General features: G+C 37.7%; 1 protein-coding gene across 1 annotated transcript in view; it reads left to right on the forward strand.

The window, feature by feature from the left end:
* Positions 1-22,188, forward strand: part of Ikzf2 (IKAROS family zinc finger 2) — a 143,467-nt gene that overhangs the window by 82,959 nt on the left and 38,320 nt on the right. Inside the window, 2 exon segments of the mRNA XM_050154283.1 lie at positions 13,143-13,409; positions 20,089-20,256. Coding sequence (XP_050010240.1) covers positions 13,143-13,409; positions 20,089-20,256 — 435 coding nt within the window.

Raw genomic sequence — 22,188 nt, forward strand, 5'->3', positions numbered from 1 at the left:
TCTTCAATGGGGTAGTATAGCATACTACCTTCATCCATTTCTCAGCTAAGGAGTTTTGGCCTCTGAGAAGGTAGCCTGTGCAATTACAGGTGACAAGGATCAGTGCTAAATGACAAGTTTTTACATGATAGATTTTACTCTTTATGTTACCCACCCAGAAACACCAAGCACTGTGCATGAAGCATTACTAGTGGAATAAAGTACTCTCTTAGATTTGGTAAGCACGCTAACTTACCAGCTGAACTTCAGCTACATGAGGACTGCTTCCCTTCAGACATAGAACTATAGCGTTACTTCAGTGTTCCATGTACTTCACCTGCCAGCTCGGAATGCCGGCTAAATGGGTGTTTGCAGAAGGAGACAAACAACTCATGAGTAATCAAAACTCTGTTGATGAATAGAAGGAAAACACCTTTAAAGTGGCCCCAATTCAGAAGTTTCTTGTTCTTTTCCACTGATGATGCATTTCTCGGTCTTGGTGCCTTGTATTTTGCACTGGCCTTTTGTAGTAGTTCATGGTCAGGCTGTTCTGAGTCTCTGTGTTCTATAGCACACAGCCACTCACATATAAAGTGGGATGCAGGTATATATACATACATACATTTCAGCTGAGAGCATGTCAGATATTGCCCTGCAATGCCACCGAGTCTGGTACATATCTGTAGGACAATGTAATGAATGTTTCCTATACTCATACGTGAACTGATATTTAAGTTCAGCTAGAATCCTCTATCTCCTTTGAATTTATAATTTCTTCACTGTGTAAACATTCAAAGTACTGTCTTCAGCCTTCCTGAAGTACTTGGTGTCCTATCATACCTATAATTACTCCCCCCCCCGAATACACCACAACTTCCTGTTCCTATCGATCCATAACATTGCACCCATCATCAGACACTTCCCATCTTTCTCTCCCTCCTGCTTCAGGTGCCTGCTAACCACATTCTTGGAGGTCAGGTGTGTTAGATTCCATGTATGAATAACAGCGTGCAGTATTTGCCTTTCTGCGCCTGGCTTTCTTCACTTAATATAATCATCCCTAGTTGCTTCAATCCCATAAGGGTCAGGATTTCATTTCTTTCTTTTATAGCTGAATAATAATCTATGGTGAATCTACTGTCTTTCCTTAACCTATTCATCAGTTGATTGGCATATAGATTTATTCCATATCTTGGCTATTGTTACTAGTGTTGCAGCGAACATGGGTGTGTAGTTGTTTCTTTAGCAGACTAATCCATTTCCTTGGAATATCTGAGTATTAAGATTGGCAGTTCATACAATAACTCATTTTTAAGATTTTGAGGAACTGCCACACTTTTAGCCCAAAGTCTATCCTAATTCGAGAAGCATTTGGGTCTCTAATCCACTTGCTTCCCACTTGTTATCGCTTGTCTTTTTGATAACAAGCATTCTTACTACACGGGTGATATTTCATGTGTTTCTGGATTGCACGACCCTGATGATTAATGGTGGTGAACGTTTTTCATGGACAGCTGTTGGACATTCACATGTCTTCTACGTGTTAAATGTCTGTTTGATTCTTTGTGTACATTTTGTGTGTGTATACAGAAGGCATGGTGGTGATTATCAGGTGTCTGCCTCAGCTGTTTTCCACTTTATTATTATTTTTGAGGACTATTTTAGAGGCCTCTCATTGGACCTAGAACTTGGCAAAACTGGGATTGCAGGCATGCATTCAATGTTTCCCCAGGTGCTGGGCACTAACCCAGGTCCTCAAGCTTACACAGCAAACCCTTCACAAACTGAGCATCTCCCCAGCACCTAACACCATATCAGATGTATAGTTAACAAACATGTCTCTGTATTGATGTCTCCACTTGGTAATGCAGAAGCTTTGCAGTTTGGTAAACCCACACTTGCCTATTTTTTGGTTTTATTTCCCTTGACTTTGAGATCTTACCCTGCAAACTCCTTGCTGTGTTTAATTCCCTAAAGCATTTCCCTTGGATTTTTCTCCTAGGCCTTTCATATTGGCAAGTCGTGAATTTCACTCTTTAATATTTTAGGTTAATTTTGATTCATTCTTATAACCGGTATGAGGCAGGATTGTAGTTTGATTATTCTGCACATGGATGTGCAGCTGCCCCAGCAAGGCTTGCGATCAGGACTGCCTTTTCCCACGCTTGCTCTTGGTGCCTTGCTTGAGAGCCAGGTGTATATATAGGAAGAAGAGTCAACACCTGACTCTCTGTTTTGTTTCATTGTTTCATGCCAGTTCCTAATGCTTTGCCATGCTGTTTTGAGCACCAGAACTTTGCAGCGCATTTTTGAGTGTGACAATGGAAGGCTTCATGAGTAGCTCCTTTTACCGTTTCCTCTGGCAGTTTGAGAGTTTTATAGCTTTGTTTTTGTGACTTCTTCAGTTTTTTTAAAACAGTATTTATTTATTATCTGTGAACGTGAGCAAGTTTTTATACGCAAACATGCATGCCATTGGCATGTGTGAGATCACGGCCTGACTTGCTGGGTCCAGGAGTCAGACTCGTGTACACAGGCCTGGTGGCAAGCACCTTTACTCCCTTGAGCCTTTTCGCCAGCTCTAATTTCTTATTTTCTTTGAGGAGATCGTTTGTCTGTTTGGCTAAATTCATTTGTAGCAATATTGTTTGTTTATTTCTTTGCTTGTTTGTTTACTTATTTATTTATTTTGAAACTCTTGTCAATGGTGTAGGTTCTTCATTTCTGTTCCAGAAAATTAGCACGTGATACCACTGATATCCGCTATATGTACATATATATTCTATTTTATAGAAAGTGTTCATTCATTAAGATTAGGAAATAAGGTATGTTCATAGTTAATAAATATGATGCTGTTACTTTGAAGAAAATCGGTATTTGGAACAGATATGTTTATAAAAATTGCTTGGTAAATTTTAATCACTATTGTTTTTCTTTTTCACTTGTCAAAGTGCTTTATTGGCAACACATTTCTGATTGACCAACCTTGCATCTTGGGACCACATATAGACTTTTAATTTGACTCAATATTTGCTAAGACTTGCAGAGAACACTTCCTTCCCTTTGTAAATGACAAAAAAGAGCGTAAACTGGTCTGTGAGGGATGTCACTGGCTTTCCATAGGGGTTATGTTGAACCTGTGGTTCGCTTAGGGCAGGGTGGACATTTTTATAGTGTCCACTCTTCTCATCTGTGAACACATGCCTTCTTCTCAATCTGTGCGTGCATGATCTACAGTTTCTTTAACTGATGATTTATAATTATCACCATAGAAATTCTTTTCCTTTTTGTTAAGTTTATTCATAGGCAATTTGTGTACCAATTATGAATGGGATTCTTGTCTTGATTTCTATTTCCCATAATTGGATCCTACTGTATTGCAATACTATTGATTTTTGTATGCTGGTTTTGTGTTCTGCATCTTTGCTATACTTATTTTATGATATATTTTTATGAAGTCTTTATGATTTTTCTCTCTATAAAATACCATGTCATCTGTAAATGCTGACAACTTGGCTTCTTCCTTTCCAGTGGATAATCTTTATTTCTTTCTGTTGTTGGATTGCTCTATCACTTCTAGTATTGAGTTGGACAATGAGGTGAAAGTGGACATTTTGGGCTTATTCAAGATCTTTGAGAATGAGCCTTCTTTTTCCCACTTGGCATTATGTTAGCTGTGGGCTTATTATTTATGTTCTTTAGTGCATACTGACTTGTAAGTATTGTATGAATGTTAAGTCACCTACCAAATCTCCCTATTCCCTATTATATATGTAGAGTGAGATACTTGTATGTTATATGTATTGTCTTAAATGTCACCATGGGACCTTCTTACCTTTACTTTAGTAACGATACGCCAAATATTCATCTTATTTGGTGGTATACAATTATGATAAGGCTTTGTTTAAAATTTTTAATAGGTAACATATCTTTCTGTGTTATATATACTATTATGCCTAATGGAATATCTTGATACTTATTAGACAAGAAAGTCGAGACAGGTTTCCTAAGGTCCTGTAGCTAATAAGTGAATGAACTTGACCTTAAGCTCCAGGATCTAGCTCATGCTCAGAATCTTTGATTGCTCTAATTGACCGTGTGGCTGCAGTCTTGTGGTTTTATGCAGAGGATATTATCCCGCTGGATACATACAGTAGGAACTGGGGGAACTGATTGGTAGATGACGTGGCATTCACACACTAGTAGTTTAGACAGGTATTCCAATGTACCTTTCCACTACCTCATATGTTGCTTTGTGAGGGTTTTTCTCCTTTTAATGTAGATGTTCTGTATGGCTGCACAGAGTGTTCCCTCCGTAGAACCAGAAGCCAGGCATGAAGGCTGTGGAAAACAAAAATAGACACAGAAGTATTAAGATTTGCATGGCAGATCTCCAGGTTACTGTCCCTTAATCATGGATTTTCTCTTGGTCACTACTTGATAGGTTTCATGGGCTCTCATTTATCGTTGACCGAATACATTGCACGGGCCAAGTGCGGAATCTTTGCGTGCTGCAGCCAAATGCTGCAGACCTTTGGAGGACCTTCCGGTCTTGATCTTAATATTTATGACTCCCCCAAGCAAGGTTGAACCCAGAGTATGGACAGCATTGCCTTTCTTGTCACTTCAGAGACTATGCTGAGCTGCCAAAGATCCAGGGACTGGATCTTCCCTCTGTTGAAACTGCTCCATACTAGACACCCCCGCTCCATTCCTTGCTGCCTTCTGACCTGGTTCCATGTCCTTAGTGGCCTCTGGTGATCCTGTGCGGTGCTTCTCTTTGGGAGCTTGCCCACTGCACTGTATTGTATAGTAATGATTTTCCTTTGTACAGAAGTTAGGTTAAGAATTTTGTTCTCCTCTTATTAAAATTATTTCCCAATGTAATTTGTTTTGTAAGCCTCCCATAGTTATGTTAAACACATGATTGCCAAATACCAGTGCAAAGTCAGTTGCTCTTACATGAGATGAAATCCATGCTCAGAAAATTTGGCAGTACGAGCAGCTCTTTTTTTCCAAACAGACTCTCACATATTTTTTCTTTACTCCAAATTGGCAAACTAATCCCCCATATTAGACGTGGAATTATATACGTACACACTGTGCTGAGTCATCATTTTCTAATGAATTGGCATTTCTTTTGCTATTCACTAATTACAAGTCACTGTCCTGCAATATCGCAAGAGTTCGGTACTCAGTGAGTGCTGGGTCCCAACGTTAGCCGATTCTGAAAAGCTGTGCAACTCAAACCTGACATTTCACCCGTATCTTCATCTTTAATGTGAAGCTGAAAATATACCTTAGTGGTTGTTACTATTAAACCTCTTAGTAGCCTGGTAACTGCCTACAGTGATATTGATGGTGTTTTGTGCTTGAAACTTACCTCTATAAGTTTCTCAGATGTGATTAATTTTTATAAGTTTTTAGTAACTTAAGAAGTAGAGTCAAATGCCTAAGTCAGCAGCAACAGTTTAGCAAAATATTTGGTAAGTGGCTAGAGTGTGTGAGATCATGTAAGAATAGCCCTGTTGCATCTCTGAATTTACACTATATTTTCTTTGGTGACTGTAATGTTAGGCATTGTAAAATTAAAGTTTATACATTAATGAAATCGCCAAAGTGTCAGGCTAACATGAGTTAGCTAAAAGCAAACTTTGTGGCCTGAACACTTTCCTGAAAATGGTAACAACAGATTGGGCCTTAGTGTTGTACTTATTTGGATGGAGAAGGCCGGGGAGATGGCATTGCTTCTTTAGTGCCTGCCGCATTGTCCTAAGGACCCACATGTGGATCTCCAGCAGAAGTGAGGGCTAGGGACACATATCTGCAACCCCAGTGCTAAGGTGGGGTGGGGGGCATGAAAACAGGTGGATCAACGAAGCTTTTTAGCGAGCCAGCCAGCAAAGCCAAAGGGTGAACTTCAGACTCGGTGAGAGACCCTGCCTCAAAATTAAGGTAGAAAGAAACCGAAGAGTGCACTCAGGTTGGAAGCCTCCACACAAACACACAGACATGCATGTGTGTACACACACACACACACATGGGGAACATTTCAGGGTGTTGTGAAGAACAGTCTCAGAGTGCTGTCCACAAACTGCTCAGCTGCTGTTGGTGACACCAGTGTCTGGACTCGTCCAACCTTTCATAAAACAAATACTTGAAAGATTTTGTGAGGACGCTGCTTCACAAGATTTATCCATCACTCACACTCAACAGGATTGAAGTTTTCATATCCTTTGAAATTACTGACTAGTTAAAAATGATCGCATAGACGTTAAGATAACTCTGGCTCTGATCATTTCTGTTTCCTTTGTCCTGTTGGCAGGTTTCATAAATAATTGTGATTTTCATAATTTTGAAGTTATTTTGGTTCACTAACACTTTTATTGAACCAGCTGCTGGAGTAGTAACATAGATTTAATCAAGTTTAGTGTGTCTTTTTCTAACGTTTAAAAGAAAGTTATATTGGTATAGATTCAGCTTCAGCAGATGATCAGATAGAAGTATTGAATCAACTAGTGTGTTTGACACCATTTAATGTAACTGAGAGAAATTGTTCCTGAGTTTTAAATCCCTTAAGTGCCCAGTTGAATTTTTACACAGCAGAAACTGAGTATCTAAAAATAGACTCACACATGATAACTGCTTTAATTTGGAAAGAATGACACTCTAGTCTCCTTTTCTTCTTCATATGAAGCCAACATTACTGGAACTCCCTTAGTATTTGCTTCCACTGAATTGTTTTGTGTTAAATTTAGTGCTGGGGAGGTAGTAATGAGCTTGTCATATAAGAATGAGAACCTGAGTTCAGTGTACAGAACTTACGTCAAAAACCAGATGTGGTATCCTGGGGTGTAATCCCAAGGATAAGAAGCAAATATAGGTGGATCCCTGAGACTTGCTGGTCAGCTAGCCAGTGTATTTGGTAAGTCTCCAGGCGAGTGAGAGACCCTGTCAAAGAGAAAAACAGAACCTGTTTGAAAAGGTGTCTGATACTAAGCTCAAAGTTGTTCTCTGACATTCACACACAACCATTAGACAGAAAACAACCTGGAAAACTTGTCCTATGTTCTGCAAGATTAATCTATACATGATTGCAAGTGAATGAAACAAATCACAAGCCCCATGTCTTGTTATCCATCCAGAAAGCTTAACTAATCCGCGTGTGTGTTAGTAGAATCCAGTCACACCAGTAATAAAGTTTTAATTTGTATAAAGTTTATATGATCATAATATTTTGATACTTACACTTCCTGTTTTGGTTACTATTGTATTTCTACAGCTTTTGAACTAAAATTTAGTGATATTATTTTTCAAAACCAAATTCCCTCTTATGGAAAGTAAAGTTTATCCTCTTAATTCTGACAATTCAAAATTAGCTTTATATATTCCATCATGCATATAAAAATTTACTCATTAAAACAATTAATTAATTCATATTTCTTGAAGGAATCAATTACCAGAGGTTGCAGAGTCTCCCATCTCGCAGAAATGGGTGCTTGGGTGAAATTTGAGTTATGGATATATAATAAAATACCCAATTTATCCAAAATGTCCAAAGGAAATTCTCCTTAACCTTTGTAGTATTTCATCAGTAAATTCGTTGTTTGAGTAAATTATATTAATGGAATTTTTACTGTTCTTAGGCCAAGCTCCTTCTTGACTTCTTTTTATGAATATACTGCCTTGCTAGTGCAAGTTTCTTATGAAGCAAATGGGTTTTGTTTTATTTCTAATCACCAACCTCCAATAAGGGTTAAACACAGTGGAAGTAGCAGCCTCAGGTATTTTAGTATGTTCTTCCCTTTCTTGATGAGAAGGTTGAGCTAGGGACCTAAGCTAAGTCTCTGAGTATGTTCCTCAAGCACTCGGCTGGGGTTAGACTCCTCCTGGTCTGTGACCTTTCTTTGTAGTCATCGTCGTAGTACTAGTAGTGGTATATTTTTATTACTTAAAACAGTTTTATATGTAAAGTATTTCAATAAAAATATTTATATTTTTAATCATGTTTTTTCCCTGCCCCCAATTCCTTCTTCTCCCCTTCCCTATTCACCCAAATTTAAGATCTTCCTCAAAAACTAAACAAAAAACCAACTTCTAAAGAAAAGTCTGTGTTTGTCTCCTGCTCTGTGAGGGAGACGGTTCATGCGGGTGTTACATTCATGTGTGGGTACATTACCTCACATTTTACGTTCTAGTTATGCCCGTCACATGATCTACTTTTATTTTATCATAGTTGCAAAGCAAAATTGCATTGTTACATACATCAAACTGAATTAATTTCTTAACGGCTGTGAAACTTACTAATGTTATTTTACTATTTGTTCATAGATGCTACCATGTGTGCATGTCTGTGTGTGTGAGAGAGATAATAATATGTATCTATTTACATGTATATAAACTTTCATTCAGTGTACCCCTTAATATCTCACTAAGGAATGAAAGGCAATTATAGTATGTCTCTCTACTCCTTGTAATAACACAATGATGATTTTTGAAACTTCTTTGTGTAGGTAGCCCAGTATTGTGAAGCTTCTGAATGGAGGTAGCCCAGTATGGTTCAGCTTCTGAGGATAGATACCCCAATACACTTACTGGAGAAGCTTATAATATAAGATCGTTTGACTGAGAAGTCAGTTTTTCCAAACAAGCTTCGTTATAGCTTTGAATTACACAGTGTGGAAGAACACATCAGACTTACATAAAATCAAATTGGCTTCAGACTTATGTAGAGTGAAATTATCCTGTTTATGAGAACATATTTCTAGACCACATTGTCAGAATAAGTTCATACAGTGAAGGTTAAAACTCCAATTCCAAATTATATTTAGTGATTGATAGTAGTATTAGGCTCATTATGCTTTAAATAGTGATAGTCAACTCTTTCTTATTATGGAAATTTGAACTTTTACTTTTTCCCCTAACACTTGAATTTTATCATTAAATTTTTAAAACATTATTGCTCTGTTATAATTAGAAACATCTTATATTGAAAATAAATTATGCCATAGTTTTTTTAGAGCTACAAATGGCTTCTGTTTAATAGTTAAGATTTAAAGACTGTTTTATTTAATTTCTTGCTTTTTAATATAGAATTTAAGATTACCTTTAGACACAGATGTCAGAAATGAGTTATGATGGGAATATTTTGGTGGTGGTGTTGTGAATGGGCTTCCATTTTCCGTGAAATTAGTGAATGATATGTATATTGAAACGTGCTGCGTTTTACTAATTTACTGTATAAGGACAACAATGGGACACAAATTTACAGGTGACAAATATGATTTCTTACAGCATTGATATAAAAAACCCATATTGTAACTTTATCAGGTTTTTTTTTTTTTTTGGTCCCAGTTACAGCAAAAATAAACCTTTCTCCAGTGTTTGCATCCAGTATACTCTCTTGGGAGAGCAGACCCTGATGAGTATATTTTAATCTGACAGTGGTTTTGTTTGATTGTTTGCTTTGTTTTGCTTATCAAGACAGGGTCTCTTTGTGTAACAGCCTTACCTGTCCTGGAAATCTCTCTGTAGATCAGGCTGGCCTCAAACTCAAAGATATCCACCTGCCTCAGCCTCCCTGAGTGCTGGGATTAAAGACATGTGTCATCATTGCCTGGCCTGACAGAGGATTTTTTTTTAATGACATTTTATCCATATCCCTTGTTGGGTTTGGATATCCTCATTTAAATGTCTTCTCACTAAGAAAAAAATACTCTGATGTTTAAAATCAAACCATATTTTTTATAATTCTGTCCTATTTTAATATTTGAGAGGTCTATACTTTTATGCTAAAAATATGCACATGCAGAAATATATTTCTTGAGTTCTGCAGAGAATCTCTGGAAAACTTTATGCTTGTTAAATATGCCTTACCAAACAGTAACTATTTCATGAATAAAATGGAAAGCCAGGATATTTGCCAATACACCAGCAGTATAGGACTAAGATCCTGGGTAACAGGGAACAAGCCTTGCAGAAATTTGGGCATAAGAGTTCCTAACAGAGTGTATTTTTTGTCAGACTTGGAATGTTTGATATACATAGTGAGGTATCTTGGCAAGAGATCTGAGGTCCAAACAGACATAACTCTATATAGTATTTCCAACATGTGACCTGTTGGCTGCATACTGTCTTGTATTGTTGTTGTGAAGTATTCTGCTTGTGGTTTTACATCAGTCCTAAAATCAGTTTAGATACTAGAAAATTTTTGATTTTTGGTTTTCAGAATAAAGAACATTTAAACTCAGTGAGAAAAGTTTGACAACCTGATAGGAATATGGGCAAATAATGTTAATAAACCTTTTCAGAAAGACCATTTAAATTTATAGCAATGAACTTCACTCATAATTTTAAATAAAGGTAAAAATACAAGACTTCACACTGATCATTCTATGTGAATATCTGTATATTTAATAACAACAAAGAATGGACGATCATGAATCTCTGCTGATAGTCTAGATATGAAATTTATTTTTCATTTTAAATGTATTCAGATAGACTTCTAAATGCGAGCATATGATCATGATTTCTGTAGAGACAGACTGGGGGATTCTGCAAATTTGCTAAAAATGACTTAATTTTCACATTTGATCCTTCATATTGTTTTGTCTTTCTTCACAATGGCATGAAGTCTATAACATTTAAAACAGGGCTGGAGAAATGGGACACAGAGTGATTTTAGTAAAACTCATGCGTTAATACTGCGTGAACATCTCTTGTATATCACAAGGCCTGTGGGCATGCTGGGGACAGAGTCTTGAGTAGAATGTTTTCTAGTCTCGAAAACCAATAGGATCATATCACTTTCTAAGTTAATAGATTCCATATGAATGGTTTTCACTTTGTGGATTACAGAACAGTTTATATGGTTTAAGTTAATTAATCTTCTCCAAATCCTACAAAGTAATCATAGCACCGTATTGCCTAAAGAAAAAGAGAACATCCCATGTTCCTCTTTTTGGGTCTGGCTTACCTCACTCAGGATGGTGTTTTCTATTTCCATCCATTTGCCTGCAAACTTCAAGAAGTCCTTGTTTTTTACTGCTGAGTAGTACTCTAATATGTATATATTCCATACTTTCTTCATCCATTCTTCAATTGAAGGGCATCTAGGTTGTTTCCAGGTTCTGGTGGGATGTTCTCACTCATATTTGGTTTCTAGCCATAAATAAAGGACATTGAACCTATAATTCGGGTTCTTAGAGAAGCTAAATAAGAAGGAGAACCCAAAGAAAATCATGTAGGCATCCTCCTGAATATTAACCTTCCTTCATCAGGCGATGAAAGGAGACAGAGACAGAGACCCACATTGGAGCACCGGACTGAAATCTCAAGGTCCAAATCAGGAGCAGAAGGAGAGAGAGCACAAGCAAGGAACTCAGGACCGCGAGGGGTGCACCCATACACTGAGACAAGGGGGATGTTCTATCAGGAACTCACCAAGGCCAGCTGGCCTGGGTCTGAAAAAGCCTGGGTCAAAACTGGTCTCGCTGAACATAGNCAAGAACAATGGCAATGGGTTTTTGATTCTACTGGACCTATTGGTTTCGTGGGAGCCTAGGCAGTTTCGTGGATGCTCACCTTACTAGACCTGGATGGAGGTGGGTGGTCCTTGGACTTCCCACAGGGCAGAGAACCATGATTGCTTTTTGGGCTGACGAGGGAGGGGGATTTGATTGGGGGAGGGGGAGGGAAAGGGGAGGCGGCGGTGGGGAAGAGACAGAAATCTTTAATAAATAAATAAATAAATTAAAAAAAAAGAAAAAGAGAAGCATGCTTACTCATTAAATGAGTTTTCTCATTTAAAGCTCAGAGCAACCCTACAGAGTGGGGACATTGCCATCTCCATTTTATGGAGGACAGGGAAAATGCTAAGCTCTTTAAGATGCCTAACAACTTAAGAATGTAAGTCTCTCCACTCTCACCAAATGGTTCTGGCTGAACCTTAGTCAGCAATTTGAGTTTTTTCCCCTTTTCAAGTGCACGATGTAAGATTCATAGGTTAAATAATTAGTTTAGGATTATGCCAACGGCAGTATGCAGTTCACTGCCTCTGATTAGAGAAGAGAGCTCTGCAGAGAAGGACAGAGAAAGTCCTTGTGATGGCACACAGTCCTGATAAGCACTAGCCATGAATCCAGGGTTCATAACTTCGCCAGGCAAACAGCTGCAGTAAAAAGAGCATGCTTGCCTCTCTGAACTCATTTCCTCTATCCAGATAGTAACCAACTTACTTGTGATATCAAATCGATTCTTGAGTTCTGAGAAACTTTGAAGACCGTGGGACAAAAACCTGATGCTAATTTAAAGCCTGCCTCTACTTTGTCAAAGGAGTGAGCCATTTAGATCAAGGGCTGTGCACAACTTTTCTGCGGGATGATCCAAAACCAGCAGACAGAAGGCCTTACACGTCTTAACAGTCACAAGTGTGTACATGCATGCCGTGCCATTCCTGTCACTCGCTGCTTTTTGGTTTGCAGACATCAGTGTTCGAGCACTTTGGTTTGTAGTCTAGTATGTTCCATAGAGGCCTCTTTTTGCTGCATGTAGGGAACAAAAGCAAGATAATTTAAGATGGCAAGGTTTATGCGCCTTACCTCACATTGACACAACACTCAACTGAATGTTTGTGTTTAGTCTGACTTGGGGACATTGGCCTCGACACTGTGCCTTCCCTGTGTGGCAGACATTTGTGGGATTAAGAGCTCGAGTTGTTTCTCTTGTGTGTGCAGAAGCAGGTCGACACACGTATGCTGATGTGAAGCAGGCAATGTGACATGAACAGGATTGTTAAACCAGGAGGAGGCGTGGCTTAGTGGGTTAAGCAATACTTAACTTTGAGTTTTCCACACAATGCTCTTCGTTCTCAATAACTTTAGTGATGAACTTTAAAAAAAAAAAATACAAGAACTCGCTAATGGCAAGAATTAGTCAACGCAGCATAGCTGAGTGAAATAAATAGGTGTTTGCGGAAGTGAGGGGTCCTTTGCTCACCCAGAGGGCTCTGGAGCCGTGTTCCCTCTCACCAGAGCCTGGCTCGCAGGAAGAGCAGGAGATGACTTAGTATATCCTTCCCGTTCATCCCGTAGAGTGACAGCGGGCAGGAAAGAAACGGAGGTGGCAGCACCTAACCAATGTCTTAAATTCCTTTTAACTTGCAGCAAATTCCGTAAAGCTAGAAATGCAGAGTGATGAAGAGTGTGACAGGAAACCCCTGAGCCGCGAAGATGAGATCAGGGGCCATGATGAGGGGAGCAGCCTAGAAGAACCCCTAATTGAGAGCAGCGACGTGGCTGACAACAGGAAAGTCCAGGATCTCCAAGGCGAGGGAGGAATCCGGCTTCCGAATGGTAAACTGAAATGTGACGTCTGTGGCATGGTTTGCATTGGGCCCAATGTGCTTATGGTACATAAAAGGAGTCACACTGGTAAGCAGCTGAACGAATAACCTGATGACTGCCCGTGCATCTGATGTTGATATTACCTGACGTCTACTCTTTCCTTTTCATTCAGGGGTGGCAATGTGAAGTTACCTTTTCAGAATTCTGCTAGTATTGGATTGCTGGGAAGCAGAAAGTAGCCTGGGTCTTGACTTCCAGTCTTCAAATCTGAATAGCATGTCAGAAAAGAAGTTTGGGAATCAGTTTCCACAGTTCTTAATATAGCAATAATATGATAAGGGTTCAAAAGGTATAGGAGAATTTCATTGAGTAATTTAATCTTTTTATATTTGTATACGTACTTTACCATACCCATTGGGCAGGTAATATAGTTTGCATCCTAGGACCTTATACTATAAAATAGCATTCACACATTTATATAAGGATGGGCCATTTTCATTTTGGATAACTCTGTTAAGTATTATTTCTGGTCAGTCTTTGCCTATCAAAGATTTCTGCAACAGGGGTTATTTCTTTAGTTCAAGGAGGTTACTATCCTCATGCAATTTTTAGTTTTATCTCTGTAAAAAGATGGTTAGGGTGGGTATGTAGGTAGAAATATTGAATTGTGGGATGAGGTGAGGAAAATGCCTGTGGATAATTTAATATATGCTTCTAGGCATTGAGAGCTACATACAAGTACTTCATAAAAACAGGCCAGATGAGGAGGGGAGAGTCTTATATAAATCTTCTCAAAGCTTTTGATTGAGGGAAGTAGGAAAAAAATGACAAGAGGCAAGGAAGGGAAGAGTGGGTAAACGCAACACAATGAGGAGGTGTCTGTGTGTTTAAATGGATAACAGTTAATCTTGTATGACATTTCAAGTTGAGCAGTGCATGGTGGCGTGCACCTGTGATACCAGTGTTCGCAGTTAGAGGCAGGTGGAACACAATTTCGAGATAATCCTAACACATAAAGTTTGAGGCCAGCCTGTGCTACATGAGACTGTACCCAAACCAAACAACAACAAAATTTTTCAAGATAGGATTAGTGGCACACACCTTAGCCCCAGCACTTGGGAGACAGAGGCAGGAGGATCTCTGTGAATTCAAAACCAACCTGGTGGTGTACATATTTAATTTCAGGATAGTCAGGGCTGTATAGTGAGATCCTTTCTAAAAAAGAAAGAAAAAATAAAGGAATGTATCGTTCAATAAAATATGGTGGTATTCTTTAGTAAAATATTAATAATTAATATTCTCAGTTGTAAACTGTGATAGTCTTTGGAGAGAATGAGAAATCACAGGAAAGAAATTTATTTTAAAGTTTTAATTCTAAATCATCAGTTTAAAAATTTTATCCTAAAAAATATGCTGTAATTACATACTGAAACATTTTTAGTTTAGATCTCTCATGACACACATTTGAGGAAAGTCAAGTTGTCTGACTTGTGTCCCTTACCTAGAAAAATATCACCAGCGAGACTGGAACCATGGTACTGTGATTTCTAGGCTAGTGTAGTGTGAGCACACACGCTTGGACTATCACTACACCAACAACTTATTATGAAGTGTCCCTAGAAACTAACTAAAAACTGGCCCAGTAGAATTTTCACATTCAGATGAATGTAATCATATCATCACCTTCCCATCTATTGATTCTCTATCATAACTAGTATTTTTGCTTTGTTATGAATATTTTTAAAAACAACATTATGTTTAAAATGTTTATGTCACTAATGAATTTTTCCTTTAATATTTTAAAAGTCTTGGGGAAAGTTAAGATATACCAAACTTTGGTTTCTCTTCAATAAGAAAGTAAAGGACAAGACTATAAAATTAATCTACTTTTATTCCATGCCTAGGAAATAATACTGGTTTGGAAAAGGAGTCTACAAAACTCCACATTTATTATGTTATGTTAGAGTGAGTATTCTGTAGAACATAACACCCATTTAATTTTCCTTTGCAATATTAAAATAGTTCAGTTACTTTGTAGTATTTGAATTTTACTTACTGATATATTTAAGACTGAAGTCTATACTAAGTACTAGTTTGGGAAGATCTTTAATAAATCTTTTGTGTTCTTATTTAAGAGAATTCAAAGAACACAAGAACTGTTTTTTTTTGAAGATGAAGTTTTAATTTGTATTTTATTGTATCTGTTGTGAAATTCACTGATTTTTTTTTCAAAATAAAATAGTTAAACACATACTCCACTTTCCATTCCATATTTGTTACAAAAGTGGAATAGAATTATTTGAACACTGAAAAAGATGTAACTTGTATAGGACTTGATTGTAAATTATTCCACAGATTTGTACAGGTCCTAGAATATGAGGCTCACTAATAAGGACATGGATAAAATTACTAAGCAACCATTTGAAGTTCACTCAAGAGCACAAACTCCTTTGCCTTACTGACCTATTTTGAACACTAGAATTCCTTCTTCAGATTTGGGAGACTTTTGTTAATTTCAATAGATAGTCATAAAGAAACTTAGACTGCTGGGATGCTCTGTTAGAGCTGTCATCGTAAAATAGACCCTAACTGTATATTTCTGAGGACTGAGTTGATCCCAATTGATCGTCATGTTCTCACTTCTACCGTAATACTGTTTGGTGAGTTTCTTTAAACTAATTGTAGAACTGTATAGTCAGAATCTAGTCTTTAACCAAGTGTATTAGGAAATACTGTCTTCATTTTAGTGCTGCCCACCTTTAAAACATTTCATGTGTAGCTAAACAAAAGCCACTATCTTAAATCCTTGGTGATGCCCTTAAGAAGCTCATAAATTATCTAATATACAATTGACAGTGAATAGAAAGTATAAAACCACCGATTTTTTTTCCAGTTACATGGGATCTCAGGTCTAATGCATCTTTCTTCTATCTCTCCTGTACTCTACTGAAGTGCCAGTGCCAGTGTCTTTAATCGCATGCTGTTACTTCTCTGGCATTGTTACTTTAATAAATAATCAGGTAATATTTTCATCAGATACTCCAGGCACTCTTCACTGGGAATGTAGGGTATAGAAAAATAAATAAGTAAGCAAGTCAATAAATAAATGAATAAATCAGGGTAGTGACTTAGTTCACACATGGATATGAATGTGTGATGAAATTTTAAATACAGACAATCCTTAAGTTTGATCCTTTTTGGAATATAGCTCTCCTATCTTTGCAAACTATGGCGTTTTCTCTTGACTCTTATGTTCCAAGGCTCTGTTCTGTTCAGTCGACAGTAAATCGGTAGGCTGGCATTAAAGACCAATACCAGCTTAGCATGAAGGAGCACACATGTGATGCATGGATACAAAGCAGGAAAGAGCAGGGGTTTGAGACCAGTCTCTCTTACAGAACAAGTTCAAGGCCAGCTGAGCTTCACAACACCTTACATCTAAAAGTCATGACACACAAGCACTCATAATCAACTTTAAAAAAAAAAAAAGATGCGTACTGTGACATCTCAGTTAGTTTTCTTTACTGTTAGTCCAGTCTTCTGTAGCCACCAATGGGAAGATCAGTTGTCACCAATACAATAACCTGCTTTGGTTTTGAACCAGATTGTTCTGTAATATTAGCGCTGGGAGCAAGGAATCTGTTGGGATTTTAAAACTTTTGTTTCCATTTGTATATGAAGAATATAATACTTTATATAAAATATAAACTGACTCAAAAAGAACCAACTGACTCTCCATTTGGTTTATAGAACAAATTAAAATAATTATGCATTGTTTAAAGCCCTTATGACAATATATCATTGTTTTGCATTTATATAGAGAAAAAGTAGGTAATTTTTTTACCTAAATTTAAGATAATTCTACCTGTATTTCCATAATGTTTAGCCTGGGGCATATCCTACAGTATCGAATATCAGGATTCCTAACATTTTATAGAATTTTTTAAATTATTTGATTAATTTTTATTAATTAACTATGAAGATAGATAGATAGATGATAGATAGATAGATAGATAGAGATGTAGTGTATTAAGTAGTCCTAATCTTTAATTAAAAGAAGAGTTAATCTGCTTTATCCTCTGCTCTAATCGTGGTGTTGTTGAGAGTATCACTCTAATTATAAGTTCAGTGTTGAAAACAGTAACACAACTGTGTTGTCAGAGTGTTAGCCAGTTCTCTTTAGTCCAGCTCCTAAGCATTGTTAAACAGATTCCATCCTAAAATGAGTAAAGCCTGGAGCTGGCAGCCAAAGAGTAGAGAGCAGCGCTGGGGAAGTAATACTAATTCACGCCAGTGTTTCTCTGAGTTTAGCTGTTGAAATCACAGTAGCCTGCTGCTAGAGCCTGTTCTGTTTTCAGAGGGAGCTCCAGGTTAAAGCACACCTTGCCTGGTTCTTTACATCTCATGCCTATGGACGCAGAGTCCTCCTTACCCACACAGCAACAGAGCCATATACCAGATGTCCATGGAGTTCCTGTCATTTCATCCCCTCTCTGTGGTGTTCTTAGTAAAAGTTTCAAAGATATCTGGGGCGTTTGTAACTACTAACTCTGTTACTCCTTCATTAGTCTCAAAACTTGACTATATTACCCTAGCCAAAGATTAAAATTTTTGAAATTTGTTCCTCTGTAGTATTATTTTCTTTTCAGACTAGCCTTATTTTAAATAGTGAATTAATTACTTTAATGTAGGGATTAAAACCATCAATTGAAATATTAGAAATGATTTGAAGACAGTGTCAATCTGCTTGCTGCAAAAGCAAACACAAATCTAAATTTTTAACAGACCTATTATTTAATTTCCTTTTAAAGTTATTGTGTCCCAATTTGTCACTTTACTAGGAAAAGCTTACACACAGAGTCCAAGAGTAAAATCGAACAGTTGAAGTAAAAAGTATATTTTATATTTGCTGTTTTATTCATTCACAAAGCCCTCTCAACATGTCATGTCCATGTCAGGGTGGAAGGCAGATAATTATGATTTTAAAAAAATTGCACTGTGTTATTTCCTTGGAGAAAAAAAATCAAAGAATCAAAGCTAAGTTGCATATGTGTATAAAATTTAAAAAGATCTTAAAAACTTAGGTTTAAAAGCCCATCATTGCAGCACCCACCCAAGAACATGCACTTGGACACTCTAAGGCAAGAAAACCGTGTGTTTGCTTGGTCTACACAGCAAGATCCCTCTCAAAAAACAAGACAGAATATTTTATCAGAATTAGATTTTTGAGACGGGATATTACTTTGTAGATCAGGCTGGCCTTGAACTCACAGAGATCCCTGTCTCTGCCTCCCGAGTGCTAGGATTAAAGGTGTGTGCCACCACTGCCAGCCAGAATTAGATTTCAGAACTAAATGATAAGTCTTCTTTGAGAAATTTAGGTTTCAACAGATGAAACTGGTTAAATAAAATTCAACCTGAGCTAACTTTAATATGCTGAGTTTTTAGCATAATGCCTTTTTCAGGACCTTTTGTAAGTTGCAACCCCATGTCTAAAAGAGTAAACCACCACATACAAGTCTTTTGGTGTGTACATCATTAACTTTCCAGAGGAATGCATGCTGTAGAATTCACTCTGCTTGACCTTATTTGGTTTTAAAATCTTTAGGTTTTGTAACAAAACTGTGAATATACAGAATATACAGGGGTGGCTGCCAGAAGCGACGAAAGCTTATCTGGTTATTGCCTCCTAGCTTTCTTTAAAAGAGAAACCCTTGGTTTGCACTGTGTAATGGGCCAAATATTTTCCGAGGTTCACTTCACTATTAATATAAATACTCTAGCTAAAGATACATGAGCCTGGCAATTCAGTGTACAAATTATGAAAGCTATGGAAATCATACCTGTCACGTGACAGATACAGAAAAGGCCCTGACAACTGTAAGGAAGTGTTTCATTTGGTTCTCTCTAAACTCTGAGCTTCCAGGTGAGCTTTTTCACCGTATTTTTTATATGTCAGCTTATCACTTATTTCAACTGTGCTTAGACACAGGCAAATGAGAAGTCAGAGTATTTTCCTCACAGTTTGGTAATACTATATCCTTTTGATCTTGCCAGTGTGGATTTTGTTGCCTGTATGAATTTTTGTTACCTCTGATGCCATTGGTGGCTGCCAGTTGAGCGTAATACACAAAACTGATAATGAAGACTTGTGTAACTTTTTGACAGTTTCACTGTAGAGAACCATGAAAAAGGATTCCTGCTAAACAAATGTTTTCTCACAAAACAGCATGCAGAAAATATCTGGAAATATAATGTTCTCTCAGGCATCCTGGGGATTTTTGCCACAGGTTTCATTGTTAATGGCCAAGAGAACAGGAGTGCTTCTCTATCAAGAGATTTCCTCTGTGCACACTGAAGGTTTCTTTGTTGTTTAAGCCTGTTTTGCTTCTGATCTCAGTGTCAGTATTATCAGATACATTGCCATTGTTGACTTCTGGTTCTTCATTCCTATATTTAAATTGATGCTTCCTAAGTATTAATGGGATTGTGAGGCTTAGAGTAGTCTATGACAGGCAATGGTCAGTTGGTTGGGGAGAGCTAGCTGTTCAGTCATTGGTGGACACTGTTATTGCTCCTCTCAACCAGCGACAGAAATCTTTATATGAAATGAGGAAATAAATGTCTACTTCACCTAGCAGAAAGGAAAGATTTAGTATATATGGAAGATGTTCATTGTGAGCCTAGGGAATTGTCTCTGGTTAGCTGTGTATGGCATACTATTCCCTCCAGATAACCTGCTTGGTCTTTCCCACTCTGTCTTCAGGTGAGCGCCCCTTCCACTGTAACCAGTGAGGAGCGTCTTTCACGCAGAAGGGCAACCTTCTGAGACACATAAAGCTACACTCTGGAGAAAAGCCGTTCAAATGCCCTTTCTGTAGCTATGCTTGTAGAAGAAGGGACGCCCTCACAGGACACCTCAGGACCCACTCTGGTAAGTGTCACCAAGTCAAAGCTGAAGTCAATAAGGTGTTACAGCAGTATACCAAGCAGCATGTAGCTTTGGCCTAGAGAATCCTGTACGTTATTGGTGGCATTTGTAGGATGCACATGAGTATTCAAAGATCAACAGACATGGAAAAAGAACACTGCTACTAAAGAGTGTCTCACAGCTAGAACATAAAGTTTCAGGTTTTGTGATTATCAAAGCAGTAATCATGCTTAATACTGGGTTATTGGAGCCCAGTGAAATGTTACACTTTCTGATGCATGAAAGTTGTAAGTTTCTTAACAGTCCAGTAGAACTCGGGCTTAGAACGCAGTGAGGAAATCAAATACTGTTCTTTTTAAACTTGAAAGCACTGTACTCATTAGAAAATTGACTGTTGGGGGAATTTATATTTCATTTAACTTGGCTTATTTTGCTAGCTTTCCAACTGTACTTATTGGGAAAGAGCTGAGCATTTTATCTGCCTCATAAATGATTTAATGATCTAGAGTGTTTGATGTGCTAAGAAAATACTAGCATAGCAATACATAAATGAGGAAGAATAACCAGAAATCTGAATGACTCTCTCTGATTCGAGCATGAACTGCTATTGCTGAGGAGTTAAGGGTAGAATATTATAAGAAGATACTTTCAGAGCATTTGGATATGCCTTGTTTATCATGGCATGTTAAGTTTTCGTGTCAATGTGGAGATCTGAGAAAGCGCCATGCTCATGAACATTGAAAGACTGTAATCCAGACAACTGTGGCATGTGACGGGATGCATGCGCACATTAGCCTTCTTTACACTCTCTTGATATCCTTAAGGCTGAACTTCACTTTCTAATATGCTATGTATTATAGAAAGCAATTTTCAACATTGACTATTAAATTTGGGACAATTATAAAAGTTAAATTAACATGCATATGAAAACAAAATATTCTAAGACAATATTTACTTTCCTTACTCAGAAATAACTCATTTATTTATATCTCATGTATGTTTTGAAAATTATGCCACTCTATTTATCAATTACAGTGACATTATTTTATTATAAAAAGTTCAAATATAATATTGAAAGATATTTTTAAGAGATGCCGGTATTTCCATCAGCTACCTATGTGTTCTAACTCACTGAAGTGCCACTGAACTAAGGACTATGTATCTCATAAGAGTTTATGGATATGACTTTTTGCCTCACCTTCATAAGTAATTGTAACCATCTTAACCTCTTTGTTCTCGGATTCATGTGTTCTTTCTTTGGGAAGGATATCTTTAGCCATTTGCTGTATCTAAACCTTGCCTTGATGGCCGCCACACAGGAAGCCTTCCAGTGGTAGACCATTTGACCTAGCTCCCCTTAGCCAGCTGAAAATGGCTGATGGAACATGACAAATGTGGATGAAGTCTGTAGGTTTGAGTTTGCTGTATTTCTTTCCATTAAATGAGCTTCTTGTTGAAGGAAGTGTGTGACAAGGGATATCATAGTAAGTGCTAAGGTGTTCTGTTAAATCCACTCAGGAAACAGCCTAGGAAGGAATGGTAAATCCTCCTTAAACATCTTTCAGTTTCTATGAGGATCAATTTATCCATTTTCCGTGTTATAAGAAGTCCAGTATAACCTCCCTGGCTCCACTTGCTGGTTGATCGCTTGGGGAGTAACAGGGGCTCAGAACTGAAAACTTCTGAGCCCAGCAATGGTAGTAGAGAAGTCAGTTACAGATGGGGAGGGAGCACATGTAACTGAGTTAACAGTATCTTTGAGTCTATTATCATTTGAACATGGGTCCATGAGCAGACACCAGGGTGGTAAGGTAAGCACATTGACTGATGTCAGTAGATGTTTTACTCTGCCCAGATTACTAAGAGCCTTCTCCATAGTGGATTCCGTAAAGAAAAAATTAATGTAGGATACTGTGTCATCGTCTTCTGTATCAG

Source organism: Alexandromys fortis, unplaced genomic scaffold (assembly GCF_014885135.2).
Source record: "Alexandromys fortis isolate MF-2015 unplaced genomic scaffold, M_Fortis_MF-2015_v1.1 scaffold_40, whole genome shotgun sequence".
NCBI classification, from domain to species: Eukaryota; Metazoa; Chordata; class Mammalia; order Rodentia; family Cricetidae; genus Alexandromys; species Alexandromys fortis.